We start from the raw sequence: 18,997 nt of genomic DNA on the forward strand, positions 1-18,997 counted from the left end.
CATGGATAGACGTTTCTGCGGCTGCAACCGAGACTCCAAGATGGTATGTTGCCTCCCTGGTGCAAGGGTCAAGAATGTCTCGGAGCGGGTGCAGGGCATTCTGAAAAGCGAGGGTGAACAGCCAGTTGTCGTGGTGCATATAGGTACCAACGATATAGGTTTAAAAAAGGGGATGAGGTCCTACAAGACGAATTAAGGGAGCTCGGAGCTAAATTTAAAAAGTAGGACCTCAAAAGTAGTAATCTCGGGATTGCTACCAGTGCCATGTGCTAGTCAGAATAGGAATCGCAGGATAGCGCAGATGAATACGTGGCTTGAGCAGTGGTGCAGCAGGGAGGGATTCAAGTTCCTGGGACATTGGAACCGGTTCTGGGGGAGGTGGGACCAGTACAAACCGGACGGTCTGCACCTGGGCAGGACCGGAACCAATGTCCTAGGGGGAGTGTTTGCTAGTGCTGTTGGGGAGGAGTTAAACTAATATGGCAGGGGGATGGGAACCTATGCAGGGAGACAGAAGGAAGTAGAATGGGGGCAGAAGCAAAAGATAGAAAGAAGAAAAGTAAAAATGGAGGGCTGAGAAACCCAAGTGTTGACATTGGCCAGTTGGTTGCTCACCATGGGTTCAATTTTCCCCAAAGCATTTTAGTGGCGTACTTGAAGAGTTGGGCCCTATTTTTGGGGGGGGCCCAAGAATGCCAAAAAAAAATGTTCTAAGTTTCCCCGTTGGATTTCTTCATTTTGGCGTGGTCTAACCCGATCTTTAGTTTTGCGGATGGAGCCTTGATCTGGACCAAAAAGATCGGGCTGCCATGGTAACCAGGGACCACAATGTGAGCTGAGGCTTCAAAGTAAAGCATGCAGCCAGTCCCAACACTAAAAGAATTGAAAACCACATAGCAGCAGCTTACCTCCAACCCTGCCCGAAGGGCTCGCCCTCTCTCTGGCTCTCGCCCTGTCTCTGGCTCTCGCCCTGGCAGGGACTGAGAATGGGACCGGACGGTGTGTGTGAACCAGGGACTGAGAATGGGACCGGACAGCCTCTAGTGTGTGTGTGTGTGAACCGGGGACCGAGAATGGGATCGGACAGCCTTCGGGCGGGGTTGAAGGTAAGCTACTGCTATATGTTTTTCAATTCTTTCACTGTCCGGGCATCTGCTGCGTGATTTCTTTACCTGCGGCGATTTCCTTAATTCTAGGGAAGGTTTTTCTGGAGAGGCCACATACGCTGGCCTAATCAGAACTGAAGTAACTCTCAGCTGACCAAACTTCTCTAAATGGCCAGAAGTGGTATAGGTGGCTGGTTACGACCCCTTTAGCTGGAAAAAAAAACTAACCTAAAAAATTCGTAACTAACTGAGTTACACTGGTGCAAATTGATCGGGGAAACTGGTTTTTCAACTGAGGCGAAAAAGAGCAGCCTGCTCCAAAAAAACTGCACAAACCACTGGGGAAAATTGAGCCCCATATTATTATGTTTTATTTGAATCAAATGTACAATTAAGTCTACCTGCTGCCATTTGGATCCATTTTCATTTTTCCTACCTTTACTGTCCTTGTAAGCCTCAATGCTCTTCTATCATTTCCATATTATTTTGTTTTGTACAGTACATAAATTATTCTTCAAGGATCATGAGTCTTTATATATCGAGCTTCACACATCTACCAAACCCTCCCGTTCCTATCCAAGTAACAAAATTGACACTTTCTCTAATTCGCCCAGAGGATTCTAAGCTGCCATGACTGCCAGATTTGTAGCAACTGGCTCTGTTTTCTCTTTCTTCCCTGCCAAAGTGGAGTGCCTGGTTTCTACTGAAGACATTGGAGGAGTTGCTGAGATCAGAACTTGGAATTCCCTCCCTAACTCCACTTAGTCACTTTTTGTAGTTGACTGGTACCTTTGCAGTTGACTCAGCTCCTTGGCTGGAATCAGTATTCGAGATGTTTGGCAATCTTGACTCCTTCTCGAGCTATTTTAGGCTTCATAAGGTTTATTCAGGCTTAGCTCTGATTTTTTTATAAAAAGCAAACCCAATGGCTTCTGCTTTAAAATCCTTCTGTACCCAATGCCCCCTCTTAGTAATAAAGGATAAAATGCGGTATTCAGATCCAAATCTCCTATTTATAGTGTACCCAGTCCAGGAGATATAAAGCTAACATTTATTTGATCTGGAATGGGGAATTAACCCTGCTGTACTTCTAGCATAAGTGACATTAGAGCCACTATTTCATGTACTGTGTGTCTAGTAAATTTATCGTTTTGAGCCTAATTTCCTTTGGGTGTTTCAAAAATCCATTTGCAATCTGCCTTGCTTGCTCAAATAAAAATGTAGGCTTTGTCTGTTTTGTTTTGCTTCTGGTCCGATCTTCAGCTGAATTTTTGAATTGACACTTTTCTGCAGCTTTTGCCAGCCTTTCAGTTTGTTATTTTCTAATCATCAAGAAACAGCCTGCATTGATATAGTGACTTTAACATAGAACTTGTCCTGAAGCACTGCTCTTCTGATACTAGGCTGTGTAGAAGAGCTGTAAATTCCATGAAGCTAAGATGCATGTACTAACCAAGAAGATGAAGTTACTCTGCACCTTGCATTCATTCTATGTCACTATTTATTTCAGGATAGACATCAAGTGATTTATGCCATGTAGTAGATTATTCTACTTGCCTTTCATACTCTTGTCAGATCGTATATATCCTAGTGTGCTGGGGGAGATCAGGCAGGAAATGTGTGAGCCATTGACCTTGTTATTGGAGGTCATGGTTTTAGTGAGGTTCAGCAGGCAAAAATGGCACATACCTTTTGAAAAGGCAGAAGCAGTGAAATCTATTTTAGGGAAGAATATCTATAGCAAGGATTTAACGAGAAACTGCTCGTGTGGATTTAGAAGGTAGAGAACCTAACTGACAAACCTTTGAGTTTGTGAACATTACAGATAGGGTAGAGAATGGCAATCTTGTGATGTAGGTTTTCAGAAATCTTTTGACAAAGTTCCACATGAAAGACTTCTAATTTTGTTAAAGCTAAAGAGTCCACAGCAAACAAAAATTAACACTTAAGTGTAAGTAGGTCAGAAATTATGGACGATAAGCATACAATGAAATTTAAATAGGCACAATATTTATAGGGCACCTGAAGGTGATGGCAGGACCCACCTATTCTATGCAAACTACAGGTTGTATACATTTTTAATAAGCTAATTAGAATGCTAGGCTGTATATCTAGAACAGTAGGCTATGATTATACAGAAATTATTCTAATGCTTTAGAACACTGAGTATTATGTTTGATTTTGGCATCACACAAAGGGATATACGTACATTGGAAATGTTAGAGGAAAATAACAAGTATGTCTTCAGGGAGGATTCCAAACATAAAAGGGATAAGCTATGAGAACTGAGGGAGGAAAGGAATTCCAGGGAAAGTGTGTATCATAGCAGCAATGCAACAAGTCTCTGTTTCAACACAGTGAGGATGCAGATGAGAGAGAATTAATATGATGGCATATTTGGAATGAGGAAGAACAAGATGATATTCCAATAGTGCACCACTGATAGTCAGACTGATAAAACGAAGAACATAAATAAAAATGCATTGGGGAGGGAGCTCGGAGACTAGAGGTGAGGCAAGGGTTACTAACAGAGCTTTTTCTTGTAGCTTGTCCAGGAAGATGGGGGGGGTGGGGTGCAAGAGCCTCCCCAGACATGGTACTAATATTAAAGTCTGGATGGAGTTGGGCTTTTATAGACTTGATTGGGTTACTTGGCCTTTTTAAAATGCTCGCTTGGAATACTTTTTGGTTAAGAATGTTTTTTTTGTCACTTCCACCTTCAGTCCCTACTACAGCTGCCAGCACTCCAGACGCTGTTGATAAATACCTCGAAACACCTGGCGATGAGAATGAGCATGCTTACTTCCAGAAGGCAAAGGAGAGGTTGGAGGCCAAGCATCGCGAGCGCATGTCGAAGGTTGGCTTATTTCGCTGTGTGTTTTGTTTGAGGTCTTTTCATCTGGAGTTAAATTGTTAATCAGTTTTTACTGGTCCTGTATGATAGCGATTGATCTATTTGATCAATTTTGTCACTGATCTTAGCATCAATGTACTATTCGCATTGAAGTGAATAAACTACAATCCTAATCCAGTGTGCTTGCATGACACCAGTTGTATTGCAGCCCCTTCTGTAGGATTCATGATATTGATTTTGGGCAATGCAAATCATGAGCTGGGTTTCTAAATGCACTGTGTTGTCTTCAGATAATGAGGGAATGGGAAGAAGCTGAGCGTCAAGCTAAAAATCTGCCTAAAGCTGACAAAAAGGCCGTCATTCAGGTACGCATGAATGCGGTGGTGGTTTTAAGCATTGTGGGTTTTTTTTAAGCACAGTCGCTGTTTGAGAGGGAATGGAATGCACGATTAGCTTTAATACTTTAAATCATTGAGATTTATTCTACATCTGTGCATTCCAGCTTTGTAAACTGGTGTGACACTATTGTATCTTTTGTAGGCTAGATCTTGTAGTCTGGACTGTTGCTGTAAATCACTGCCTACAGTTTACAATCTTATGCTTCTTTTGAATAGAAAATTGGAAGCTGTTCCTTTTTTTTAATGGGAGCCTTTTGTGATCTTTTAAGCGTTTCCAGGAGATGGTCGAATCACTAGAGCAGGAAGCAGCAAGCGAGAGACAGCAGTTGGTAGAGACCCACATGGCAAGGGTGGAGGCCATGCTGAACGATAGACGCCGTATTGCACTGGAGAACTACCTTGCTGCACTGCAGGCAGATCCACCCCGGGTAAGTGCATTGCTGTATGGAGAAAGCAAAATTGTCCATTTAGAATTGGCACATTGCTTGCAGGAGACAGCCCAGGGCAGGGCACTGTTCATTCAAGGGAGTTTAAAGCTTTGGCTCATACTTTGTTTTGGGGATTATAATTTATTTTTTTTTTTACAAAAAATTAATCAAATTTGCCTTTGTACTATTTAAGGGTTTATGTCTGCTCAATGAAATGAGCTACCTTATTTTTGCTTAAAAGGTGTTGTGTTTTAGTGGTTGCACTGGTATGCGGTTGCACTGGTATGCAGTTGCACTGTCACAGATCTGTAGGCTACTCCCTACTTAAGAACATAAGAAATAGGAACAGGAGTAGGCCATACGGCCCCTCGAGCCTGTTCCGCCATTCAATAAGATCATGGCTGATCTGATAATGGACTCAGCTTCACTTCCCCACCCTCTCCCCATAACCCCTTATTGCCTTATCGTTTAAGAAACTGTCTATTCTGTCTTAAATTTATTCAATGTCCCAGCTTGCACAGCTCTCCGAGGCAGCAAATTTCACAGATTTACAACCATCTGAGAGAAGAAATTTCTCCTCATCTCTACTTTAAATGGGTGGCCCCTTATTTCTAATATCATGTCCTCTAGTTCTAGTCTCCCCCAATCAGTGGAAACATCCTCTCTTGCATCCACCTTGTCAAGCCCCCTCATAATTTTATACGTTTCGATAAGACAAATCTTCTGGAATTTTTTGAGGATGTTTCCAGTAGAGTGGATAAGGGAGAACCAGTTGATGTGGTATATTTGGACTTTCAGAAGGCGTTCGACAAGGTCCCACACAAGAGATTGATGTGCAAAGTTAGAGCACATGGGATTGGGGGTAGTGTACTGACATGGATTGAGAACTGGTTGTCAGACAGGAAGCAAAGAGTAGGAGTAAATGGGTACTTTTCAGAATGGCAGGCAGTGACTAGTGGGGTACCGCAAGGTTCTGTGCTGGGGCCCCAGCTGTTTACACTGTACATTAATGATTTAGATGAGGGGATTAAATGTAGTATCTCCAAATTTGCGGATGACACTAAGTTGGGTGGCAGTGTGAGCTGCGAGGAGGATGCTGTGAGGCTGCAGAGCGACTTGGATAGGTTAGGTGAGTGGGCAAATGCATGGCAGATGAAGTATAATGTGGATAAATGTGAGGTTATCCACTTTGGTGGTAAAAACAGAGAGACAGACTATTATCTGAATGGTGACAGATTAGGAAAAGGGGAGGTGCAAAGAGACCTGGGTGTCATGGTACATCAGTCATTGAAGGTTGGCATGCAGGTGCAGCAGGCGGTTAAGAAAGCAAATGGCATGTTGGCCTTCATAGCAAGGGGATTTGAGTACAGGGGCAGGGAGGTGTTGCTACAGTTGTACAGGGCATTGGTGAGGCCACACCTGGAGTATTGTGTACAGTTTTGGTCTCCTAACCTGAGGAAGGACATTCTTGCTATTGAGGGAGTGCAGCGAAGGTTCACCAGACTGATTCCCGGGATGGCGGGACTGACCTATCAAGAAAGACTGGATCAACTGGGCTTGTATTCACTGGAGTTCAGAAGAATGAGAGGGGACCTCATAGAAACATATAAAATTCTGACGGGGTTAGACAGGTTAGATGCAGGAAGAATGTTCCCAATGTTGGGGAAGTCCAGAACCAGGGGTCACAGTCTAAGGATAAGGGGTAAGCCATTTAGGACCGAGATGCGGAGGAACTTCTTCACCCAGAGAGTGGTGAACCTGTGGAATTCTCTACCACAGAAAGTTGTTGAGGCCAATTCACTAAATATATTCAAAAAGGAGTTAGATGAGGTCCTTACTGCTAGGGGGATCAAGGGGTATGGCGAGAAAGCAGGAATGGGGTACTGAAGTTGAATGTTCAGCCATGAACTCATTGAATGGCGGTGCAGGCTAGAAGGGCCGAATGGCCTACTCCTGCACCTATTTTCTATGTTTCTATCACCTGAGCTCCAATGAGTAAAGGCCCAACCTACTCAACCTTTCCTCATGTCGACCCCCTCATCCCCGGAATCAACTTAGTGAACCTTCTCTGAACTGCCTCCAAAGCAAGTATATCCTCTCATAAATATGGAAACCAAAACTGCACACAGTATTCCAGGTGTGGCCTCAACAAAACCTTGTATAGCTGTAGCAAGACTTCCCTGCTTTTATACTCCATCCCCTTTGCAATAAAGGCCACGATTCCATTGGCCTTCCTGATCACTTGCTGTACCTGTACTTATTCTTGGTGTGGTTCCAATTGTCCTGGGAGAAGGTTGCCAGACGTTCTGCCCAGAGGAAGGAAAAAGGAGATCCAGTTACCTTGGGCCGAGCTCATTGATTTCCTAGTTGGCGATACAGAGTGACATTGGTAGATGCGTCGGAGAAGGTCTCCTGCCCATTCCTCCCAGAGATGATGCATAGACACTGGGGGGGGAATAACTTGGCAGCTGAGCGGAGGTCCTTTTTAATAACAAAACTGACCAACTTCCTGGCCCATCCTAAGTTTTGAAGTATTTCGGGAATTCGAGGCTCGCGTTCTCGCACAGCTGCCAGTGGCTCATTGGACCTGCCTGTCCCCGTGGGCAAATGGTGGAATTTACTGGTTCTCAAGTATGTGAACTGTGCATTCCTGAAACTGTGATCCTCTTCAGAATGGGAAGTGCTGATCAACTTCAGCTCCTGCTGTGTGTCTGGGAAATGGGCTGTTGTGGGGCACTGCAGTTTAATGAGTTTTCTGGAATCTAATCATACCCTAATTTTATTAAATGGAAAAAGTCTGGATTTAACTGAATTACAATTTTATGAATGAGATTCAAATGAGTAAAGTATTATATGCTGCTGTTTGTGGCTTTTTTTGTTACTTTTAGTTCCTGTGCAAATTAGTGCAGGGTTTCCAGCAGCAAAAAACATTCTACCAAAATAACTTGGCTGTTTCCTTCTAGCCCCGACATGTTCTCAATGCACTGAAGAAGTATATCCGTGCTGAGCAGAAAGACAGGCAGCACACACTGAAACACTTCGAACACGTCCGCATGGTTGACCCCAAGAAGGCGGCTCAGATCAAATCACAAGTAAGAGCCTGATCAAGATATGCAGCTTAGCGATGTTGTGGTTAATGCAGCTTGCGTCGCACATCCATTGCAGCTTCCAACCTTGCTAAACTCCAAACTCAAGCCAGTAGCAGTGGACATAACTATGTACTAACCAGTTTTCCTCCCCCCCCCCCCCCCCCCCCCCCCATCCAGTTTAATTTGACAATGTGAAACCAAAAGATAGTTACTTTCACAAGATATGTTATCCCAACAAAATTCTGATTACAAAGCTTGGCTTAGTTAAGGTTTTAAATTTCTAGTCCGGTGTATTTTGGTTCTTTTCAGCCCCCTCCTCCTCCTACTTTGTCAAATTAATCTGCTGAAAAGTGTATGATGCCAGGAAGACCAGTTGTTGAGCAGTCTCCCAGGGCACTCATTTGTGAATCAGGGACATGGTGGTAAGAGAGCCGGGAAAGGAACTTGAAACGTACCAGTACCCAACTATGTGCGAGTTGACTGAAATTTTGTTTTGTGATCTTAATAGCTTGAAGCACAAATGCGAAAATAGCAAAGAACCGTTGCTTTTCTGCCTGTACCCAAGAGGTCTTGCCAAGTTTACACTTCCACAAGTTAGAAGCAAGCTGTGAAAACTTGTCCTTTTATTGCCTTTTGCAAGTCTTAACTCTTAAATCTATTATTAAACTTATTAGAATAAAAGGTGGCAGCTTGAGTGTTGGAAGCATAGACAGTGAAGGTTTATCAAGAGTTCTGCTGGAGCAACACATCCAAGCGCCAGTCGACAGTGTCCATGTTAGGATGTCGTTTGATCGCCAGCACTACTGAGTAGCTGGCTCCGAGCAGCAAGGTTTGATTCCTAGCGTCTGGTAGCCTGTCATGCATGGTCTGACAATACTAAGACGTAGAGTTTTTAAAATAAAAATAGATTTCACAGCCTAATTATTTTAACGTGCAATTCTGGTCTGTAAAAGGCGTTTTCTTCACACACTCTCTTAGGTTTTAAATCACTTCCTTTCAGATGACATTTAAAGTGTTGGATAGTGTGGAAACCATTTTTGTATTAACTCCTTTGCTGGATTTAATTATCTGAAAATTAATAGTGGTAATGGTGAGGGAGGGTGCCTTGTGACAGTATCTTCACCAAGCTGGTTTCTCCTAGAATCATACAGCACAAAAGGAGGCCATTCGGCCCATCGTGCCTGTGCCTCTTCTGTCCTACCCTCCTTCAAAATTATGTTAGCAACAGTAAACACTTAAATATTCTCAAGAATTATTAACTAGTCATTATTTTGAAGGACTGGAAGGGTTGGAGGAAGAAAGAAAACCTCTTAGAAAAGCTGCGGCAACAAGAGGATGAAGATGGAGAGATTATATCATCATCATGGGCAGTCCCTCGGAATCAAGGAAGACGTGTTTCCACTCTTAGAATGAGTCCTTAAGTGGCTGAACAGTCCAATACGAGAGCCACAGTCCCTGCCACAGGTGGAACAGATAGTCGTTGAGGGTAAGGGAGGGTGGGACAGGTTTGCCGCACGTTCCTGCCGCAGCCTGCGCTTGTCTTCCACATCCACTCGCCGACGAGTCTCGAGGCGCTCAGCGCCCTCCTGGACCCGCCTCCTTCACCCAGGGCAGTCTTTGGCCAGGGACTCCCAGGAGTCAGTGGGGATGCTGCACTTTACCAGTGAGGCTTTGAAGGGTGTCCTTGTAACGTTTCCTCTGTCCACCTTTGGCTCGTTTGCCATGAAGGAGTTCCGAGTAGAGCGCTTGTTTCGGGAGTCTCGTGTCTGGCAGACGGACGATGTGGCCCGCCCAGCGGAGCTGATCAAGTGTAATCAGTGCTTCAATGCTGGTTGAGGACGCTAATATTAGTGCGTCTGTTCTGCCAAGGAATTTGTAGGATCTTGCAGAGGCACCGTTGGTGGTATTTCTCCAGTGACTTGAGGTGTCTACTATACATGGTCCGTGTCTCTGAGCCATACAGGAGGGGCGGGTATTACTACAGCCCTGTAGACCATGAGCTTGCTGGTAAATTTGAGGACCTGGTCTTCACTAAATCTATACTGAGAGATTATAACGGCAACAATAGGCTACTGAGTGCAATAGTTGAACGTTTGTGGTAGTTGCAAGACAGTGTTGTTTTGGCTATCTTGGATGTTACCAATTTTCTTTTATTCGTTCATGGGATGTGAGCATCGCTGGCAAGGCCAACATTTATTGCCCATCCCTAATTGTCCTTGAGAAAGGTGGTGGTGAGCCACCGCCTTGAACCACTGCAGTCCGTGTGGTGAAGGTACTCCCGCAGTGCTGTTCGGGAGGGAATTCCAGGATTTTGACCCAGCGGCAATGAAGGAACTGCGATATATTTCCAGAATGGTGTGCAACTTGGAGGTAGTAGTGTTCCCATGTGCCTAAGTCAATGCTGGGTAGTCCGTCCGGTTTTACTTTTGTATACTTCTTTGTAATGGTTTGGTAAGTGAGTGGCTTGCTAGGCCATTTCAGAAGGCAGTTAAGAGTCGACCACATTGCTGTGGATCTGGAAATCATACCCATTATTGCTGGTAGGAGAAGCATATAATTTGGTGACTTGATGGGATAGATATAAAATAGTTTGCATTTAGCTGCTAGTGGCCTTTTTACCCAGTAGTCTATTCTGAAAAGTCAGATTTTTCTGCTGGTACTAAAGCGCAAAAAATTGTTAGTTGGACTGAATATTTTCAAAGTTAATTAAATTACAAGAAAACCAAGTTCACTGGCAACCATCTTCAGCTGATCAATTTGTACATTTAGAAAGGGAATACCTTCATTTGGTGGGTGAAACTAGTCAGCGGAAACTCATTGCATATAATATAAGGAAACCCTGAATAAACATAGTGGGGATGCAACTAGTTTCTAAACTATTGCAGTCTCTGGAAAATGGGAATAATTGTGAGATTCTAGTGTGCTTTTGCACTTTCCCAGTAATGGTAAGCTGATGAGAGCAAGTGTGTCTCCGACTCTCCACAGTGTATAGATTTAGTAAAGATTTTGACTTTTTGCCTCTCTTGTAGGTAATGACTCATCTGCGTGTGATTGATGAACGCATGAACCAGAGCCTGTCACTGCTTTACAAAGTCCCAGCAGTCGCAGAGGAGATCCAGGACGAAGTTGGTACGTTTCTGTAAATGTGTTGGTTCTTATCCTTATTATCTTTATGCCACAAGCACGACCAAAGGACCATCGGACGGAGCAGGAGTAGGCCATTCAGCCCCTTGAGTCTGATGGGTAAATACACTGACTAATGTAATATGATTCTGCACAAGCCAAAAAAACCCAGGTTCGATTCCCAGTTCGTGCCACTAACTGATCTCGGTCACACAGCAGTTCGCGAGATTTAATTGACCTTAAAGCCCTGGACTACAGAAGGGAGAACCTATTCAGTCCTCACCAATGTTCCCTGTAAGATGCACTTTGTTCTGCATAGCCTGTTTCTTTCAATGCACAGTCCTTTTAAATTTCTGCGCATGCGCGGGATTTCCAAAGTAAAAGCTTGTGAGCGGCCTGCAAGGGAAGGGACCTTGCAGATTGCTGCACGGTCGCACTCGCAGCTTAGAGGGAACATTGGTCTCACACTTGGTCAATATCCAGTGATCCCCAATTGAAAATGTGTGTGTTTGATCGGCTCTGTTGTGATGCCCTCCACAGTTGAATAACTGTATTCACTGTCCAGGGCTCATACATATAGAATGGCCATTTGGGTGAGATACCAGAGGGCTGCTGACGTTTGTATCTCAAGAGTCTGAGCCTTTGGATAAAGGAAGAGAAAGTTGGAGAAAAAGGATCTATAAATCTTATTAACTAAAAATCGACTTTTGCGCTGCATTGACGTAGTACAACTTTGTGTGGAAGCCAAAATGGCAATCTTGGCAGATCAAAACAATAAATAAAATCTTTTTAAAAAGGAATACAGTAAGTAAAATTAATATGGTTACTAAATGAACCTTGCTCAGTGTGGTCTACAGTGCCTGATCTTTAAATCGCTAAACATTTAATAATTCATTTGACTTCTATAAGCACATTGTCCCTTTTCTTGACATAACAGTTTTGTGTGAACATTTATTGCACTTTATTAAGTGCCTCTTCACCTTGAGTATAGTTTCAGCCCAACACACATGAGCAATAAGCACAGTCTATATTTTAAATACAGGCATGTGTTTTTTTTTTAAAGCCATTATCAGTGCATGTGTGCTGAGTGCTCTTTGCCTATAATTTCTGTGTTGCGTTTACAATCATCATCATCATAGGCAGTCCCTCGGAATCGAGGAAGACTTGCTAAAGTGAGTACTTTGGTGGCTGAACAGTCCAATACGAGAGCCATAGACCCTGTCACTGGTGGGACAGACATTCGTCGGGGGAAGGGATGGGTGGGGCTGGTTTGCCGCACGCTCCTTCCGCTGCCTGCGCCTGACCTCTTCACGCTCGCGACGTTGAGATTTGAAGAGCCCAATGCCCTCCCGGATGCACTTTCTCCACCTAGGACAGTCTTCGCCCAGGGACTCCCAGGTGTCAGTGTGATATTGCAGTTTACCAGGGAGGATTTGAGGGTGTCCTTGTAACGTTTCCGCTGCCCACCTTTGGCTCATTTGCTGTGAAGGAGCTCCGCATAGAGCAATTGCTTAGGAAGTCTCGCATGCGAATTATGTGGCCTGTCCAGTGAAGCTGATCGAGTGTCATCAGTGCTTCAATGCTGGGGACGTTAGCCTGGGCGAGGACACGGATGTTGGTGCGTCTGTTCTCCCAGGGGAATTTGCAGGATCTTGCGGAGACATTGTTGGTGATATATCTGCAGCCACTTGAGATGTCTTCTGTACATCGTCCATGCATCTGATCCATACAGGAGGGCGGGTATTACTACAGCCCTGTAGACCATGAGCTTGGTGGTAGGTTTGAGGGCCTGGTCTTCGAACGCTATTTTCCTCAGGTGGCCAAAGGCTGCACTGGCGCACTGGAGGCAATGTTGAATCTCCGCATCAATGTCTGCCTTTGTTGATAAAAGGCTCCCGAGGTATGGGAAGTGGTCCATGTTGTCGAGGGCCGCGCCGTGAATCTTGATGACTGGGGGGCAGTGCTGTGCGGCGAGGGCAGGCTGGTGGAGGACCTTTGTCTCACGGATGTTTTCATATGCCTCGGTGAATACATCGATTATATCCTAGAGCTCTTGCAGTACTTTAGAAACACCTACTAACAATTGTGTATTTGCAGTTTTGTGAAGTGACTAATTGTTGCCCGGGGCAGTGACATTGCTGCACTCTATACCCAAGGTGGAAATGTTTTTTTTATTCTGCTTTGAATTCAGAGCAGTGCTGTTCCAAGAAGAAGCAGTGAATTACATTTCCCTTTATAATTACTGTTGTATCATAAAGGTCTTGCTTCAGAAAAATATCCAGTTTGAAATCAAAAAAACACCAACCCTTGAAGAGGTTACTGTTTTTTTTAATTTAACATGTTGATCAGAGTTCAACGGATTTGCTTTTTTAAACAATCTGCTTTCTGGAGGCAGGGAGCGATAATCATTAACAGAATTATATAGTTCTGTCCCCTCTTGCCAGTCAGGTATGAGAATTATGCTCCTGGAGACCAATCAATCCTCAGTTTCAGACAAACTCTACATTTCCCTAAATCACTCCCCAAATTGAGAAGTTGTTAATCCTGACTTCTACCCAAAATATTTCATTTAATTAGAGTTGCCAGACTCTTGCTTTTATCTTGGGACACTTTATTTTAAGTTGAAAGGAAAAAAGAATTTACATTTATATGATGCCTTTCATATTTCCAGGATGTACCCAAAACATTTTATAGCCAATTAAGTACTTTTGAAATAAAAACAGAAAATGCTACAAATACTCAGCAGATCAGGCAACACCCGTGGAGAGAGAAAGAGTTAACGTTTCAGGTCGATGACCAGCACCCAGAAAGATTTCCAGCATCCGCAGTATTTTGCTTAAGTACTTTTGAAGTGGAGTCATTGTTTATGTAGGCAAATGTGACACCCAGTTTGCACACAGCAAAATCCAAAGAACATTAGTGAATTAAATGGTCAATTAATGTGTTTTTGTTGGTGTTAGTTAAAGGATAAATGTTGGCCAGGATACCAGGGAGAACCCCCCATCTCCCCCCCCCCCCCATGTTCAAATGGTGCCTTAAAATCTTTTGGACTTTCAAAAGGCTTTTGACAAGGTCCCACACAAGAGATTAGTGTGCAAAATTAAAGCACATGGTATTGGGGGTAATGTATTGAGGTGGTTAGAGAACTGGTTGGCAAGACAGGAAGCGAAGAGTAGGAATAAACGGATCCTTTTCAGAATGGCAGGCAGTGACTAGTGGGGTACCGCAAGGTTCGGTGCTGGGACCCCAGCTATTTACAATATACATTAATGATTTAGACAAAGGAATTGAATGCAATATCTCCCAAGTTTGCAGATGACACTAAGCTGGTGGCAGTGTGAGCTGTGAGGAGGATGCCAAGGCTGCAGGGTGACTTGGACAGGTTAGGTGAATGGGCAAATGCATGACAAATGCAATATAATGTAGATAAATATGAGGTTATCCACTTTGGTGGCAAAAACAGGAAGGCAGAATATTATCTGAATGGTGACAGATTAGGAAAAGGGGAGGTGCAACGAGACCTGGGTGTCATGGTACATCAGTCATTGAAAGTTGGCATGCAGGTACAGCAGGCGGTGAAGAGGGCAAATGGCATGTTGGCCTTCATAGCGAGAGGATTTGAGAATAGGAGCAGGGAGGTCTTACGGCAGTTGTACAGGGCCTTGGTGAGGCCTCACCTGGAATATTGTGTACAGTTTTGGTCTCCTAATCTGAGGAAGGACATTCTTGCTATTGAGGGAATGCAGCGAAGGTTCACCAGACTGATTCCTGGGATGGCAGGACTGACATATGAAGAAATACTGGATCGACTAGGCTTATATTCACTGGAATTTAGAAGAATGAGAGGGGATCTCATAGAAACATATAAAATTCTGACAGGATTGGACAGGTTAGATGCAGGAAGAACGTTCCCGATATTGGGGAAGTCCAGAACCAGGGGTCACAGTCTAAGGATAAGGGGTAAGCCATTTAGGACCGAGATGAGGAGAAACTTCTTCACTCAGAGAGTGGTGAACCTGTGGAATTCTCTACGACAGAAAGTTGTTGAGGCCAGTTTATTAGATATATTCAAAAGGGAGTTAGATGTGGCCCTTAGGGCTAAAAGGGATCAAGGGGTATGGAGAGAAAGCAGGAATGGGGTACTGAAGTTGAATGATCAGCCATGATCATATTGAATGGTGGTGCAGGCTCGAAGGGCCGAATGGCCTACTCCTGCACCTATTTTCTATGTTTCTTTCACGACCTCAGGTGCTTTACAGCCAATGCAGTACTTTTTGAAGTGTAGTCACGGTTGTAAGGTAGGAAATGCACCAGCCAATTTGTGCACAGCCAGCTCCCACAAACTGCAGTGTGATAATGGCCAGATAATCTGTTTTAGTAATGTTGATTGGGGGATAAATATTGGCCCAGGACACCAGGGAGAACTCCCCTGCTCATCTTCAAAATAGTGTCATGGCATCTTTTACATCTACCTGAGTGAGCAGATGGGGCCTCAGTTTAACGTGTCATCCGAATACGGCATCTCCGACAGTGCTGCACTCCCTCAGCACTGCACCAGAGTGTCGGCCTAGATTTTTGAACTCAAGTCTCTGGAATTGTACATGAACCCACAACCTTCTGACTCTGAGGCGAGAGTGCTGCCCACTGAGTCACAGCTGATGCCATGAAGTGACAGTGTAGGCTTGCGGCAAGATCTTTTTTGCTGCAGCCCCTTACCCCCTAAAAATCTGCAAATAATGTTCTAATCATTGCTGAGCAATAGTCTGAATGGCAATGGCACAGGTGTGGAGCCCAGGTCAATCACTGGTGAAGGGCCTGAGTAAAAAAAAATAAGGGAAGTCTTTAGTACTTCAAAGTAAGACTATTTCCCTTATTACAAAATTGCTGTTAAAATGGGTTACAATGAAATAAGGTCTATGGGGAAATGGAACAACAACTTTCAGAAACTTAACTTCCAATCGATGAAATTTGGATCTTGCAAATGACGAAGCTGAGATATTGCTGCCTCTCCACCGTTTCCCTGCCCCTTTTTTAAAAAAAAAAACATTCAAACTGGTAATATTTGGGCAGATGATATTTTAAATCTAAGAGGATGATAAAAGTTGTTTTCATCACCTGTGCACCATTCCAAAGATGTGACCCTAGCATTATGTTAACGCAGATGAACTGCTGCAGAAGGAGCAGAACTACATAGACGACATGGTGGCAAATTCAGTCAGCGACACGCGAATTAGCTACGGAAACGACGCACTGGTCCCGTCACTCTCCGAAACCAAAACAACAATAGAACTTCTGCCAGATGACGGGGAGTTCAGTCTGGATGACCTTCAACCTCTGCACCCATTTGTCATTGACTCCATCCCTGCTAACACGGAGAATGAAGGTAATCACGTATTGGGGGAGCTGGAACTGAACACAAGTTATAGGAGGTGGAAAATAGTTGGGGACAAAATAGTACACTACATGCGTAACGTTCCAGATAGCATGTTAATTGTTTTTAATGTGGGGCCCTGGTGAGAATACAGGCAGTTGTGTCTGCTTGAGATAATGTGCTTTGTATTTTTACCAACTGGAATAAGATATCAATGACTGTATGAAATTTTTTCATATTTAACAGTTTGCATTTGGTATTGATAGAAAATAAGATTTATTACCTGAATTAAACTGCAGACTATTGGAGGGAAATGTTTATTTAGTTCCCACTTTAATTGGGAAGCAGCAGCAAGCTGGGTAAGACTTTCCTTTGACGTGTTTGGAGAACCGTTCAGTGATGACTCATCTCCCTCCTGATCTTGTGACCAAATATAGCATAAAATTGCAAGAATGCCACAAAGCACTTTTTGAAAAATATATTCTATAATGTGTAAAAAAATATCCCTTCTCCCAATTACCTGAACATGGCAGATGTTTTGCAAGAGTTGGTACTTTATAATTTTTTTTAAATCCTTGTTTTCTTCACAAACCACTGCAAGAACTGCCTTTCCCATGGACACCCAGAAGAACATGTTTCTGTTCTCTTCCTCACGACCGCCCCCCCCCCCCCCCGTCCTTGCCTGAAGTCTGCACCTGTTCACTTTCCAAAAACAAAAAAGGGCCACTTGATAATTGGGCTTCTTCCCCCTCCCTATTCTGGCCCAGGATTGCTGGGTCTAATGACAGTGCCTTAACTGAACCCAGACAGAAATCCGGGATCTTTTGATCCAAGGTTGGGCAATTACCCCCTCAGCCATTGGCAGAGAAGCTACTGCCACAAAAAAAATGTGAAAATCGGGTTGTGTCTTTAAACTGTTAAGCATACAGATATGCAGTCCTGATCAAGGTACAGTCCAAATGTGAGCCCGCGGATCCTGGGCTATTCTCTTGATTGTAGCCTTTCATGCCACTTACACTCACCTCCGAAGTAACGTCCACTGTACTCAGAATGCGGATGTAGTTGTGCACCACTGGCCTATTAATTCTCCACGTGTGGTGAGTTCCCAGTCTCGCCCATTAATTGAGGAGGAGCTGCTAAATACACACCGAGTACTTGCCCAAAAGGAAAATGGGGACAGTCTCCCCTGAGCTGGTCATACAAATCACCAAGAGGCAAGGACAAAGAGGCCTCAGAAAGGCCTTATCCTCTGTCTCCTGCAGAAATGGTACCTGGTCCAGAGAGAGAGTTAAAAATGGAGGGGACTGTTGAAAATATGCCTCATCCTCAAAGCTGCAATGTAATGTTTGTTTTTCTCTCCCTCATTGATTATGCAGTTCACCATTGGCTAAATGGAAAAGATGTTCTGGTTTTCAGGATATATTGGATTGAATTAAATTGAATAGATCTAATCTACCTGTGTGCCTACTGCACAAGCAAAGCTTAAAGGAAGGCAGCGCAGATGGGGAGAAGGAACCTAGAGCAAAAAAGATTACAAAATGCAACTTAAAACTTGAACCTAATTATTATTAACAGTGTGATCACAAATCCAGCCCTTTCTGCTCTAATGAGCATAATTGGGTTCTGAAAATTTATGATTACCTACCTTATAGTTCATCTTTTTAATAATTTTCAGCGTGCCACCGCAAGTGAAATTGAATGTTAAAGAAAAGCAAGCTCTTTAATTCAATAAATCTCAACGGGAAAAAGAAAGAGTTTTTTTTAAGAAGTCAAGTGGGAAATTGGCACAGTGGGTTAAACCCTGATCTTTCACCTCTGGACCCGGAGATCAAATTCAACCCAGGCTGGTGTGAAGGTCTCCTCTGACTGTAAGGGTCATACGGCAACTCATTTTAATCCAGTTCCCAGGGATTTGAGCCCCAATCTTAATCCAATTCCCGGGGACTTGGGGCCCACACCACAACATTACCCAAGTCTGGTTCTGATTGGCACTCAAATAACAGGATGACTGGTGCGAAAATGGAAACAATGTCAATGGTGCAGTAAAAGCTCGAGAGATTGGGACTGGGGCACATAGTTGAGGCAGAGTAAGAAGGAGCTTCACTCTGCGCTATACCTGACCGGGGAGTGCTCGATACTGAAACTGGGTGCCTGAAAAGGAAAGAGTTTCATTCTCCAGTACCATCTTCCTTCACCTTGACATCAAAAAAAACCCTACAAAATTGAATAAAATGGAGTTTTGTTCTATTTTCTTTCGATGTTAAAAGGGGAAGGCTATGCAGCCTATTCCTAAACCTTTGCCAATGTCATTTGGTAACACATGATTTTTAGCCACCATTCTTTGCTATGTGGCGTAGCCTTTGGACCCAACATTCCCTCTAAGCTGTGCAAATGCTCAGCGCTCCAGGAAACCTGCGCAGCCAGCTTGCCGGCTTTTCACTGTAATGACTGTGCCTGTGTGGTATTTTGAATGGCCCACGCAGCCGCTTAAAGGGGCCGTGCAGTACCAACACAAATTACAGGGAACATTGCTTCGACCCACTTTACTCCATACGATTAGACGCCTCTTGATAAGCTCACATCCAACCACAAACTCAGAATTTTAAACTTTTTATTTTAAAACTCATG

At 43.8% G+C, this 18,997-nt stretch overlaps 1 protein-coding gene across 2 annotated transcripts in view; it reads left to right on the plus strand.

Moving 5' to 3' along the window:
- The window catches only part of appa (amyloid beta (A4) precursor protein a), a 174,119-nt gene that overhangs the window by 144,718 nt on the left and 10,404 nt on the right, over positions 1–18,997 (plus strand). For both annotated transcript variants that reach the window (XM_070893219.1, XM_070893218.1), the window contains 6 exons: positions 3,830–3,963; positions 4,251–4,325; positions 4,628–4,786; positions 7,750–7,878; positions 10,905–11,004; positions 16,160–16,381. In XM_070893219.1, coding sequence (XP_070749320.1) covers positions 3,830–3,963; positions 4,251–4,325; positions 4,628–4,786; positions 7,750–7,878; positions 10,905–11,004; positions 16,160–16,381 — 819 coding nt within the window. The remainder of the gene's footprint in view (positions 1–3,829; positions 3,964–4,250; positions 4,326–4,627; positions 4,787–7,749; positions 7,879–10,904; positions 11,005–16,159; positions 16,382–18,997) is intronic.

Source organism: Pristiophorus japonicus, chromosome 11, assembly GCF_044704955.1.
Source record: "Pristiophorus japonicus isolate sPriJap1 chromosome 11, sPriJap1.hap1, whole genome shotgun sequence".
Taxonomy (NCBI): Eukaryota; Metazoa; Chordata; class Chondrichthyes; family Pristiophoridae; genus Pristiophorus; species Pristiophorus japonicus.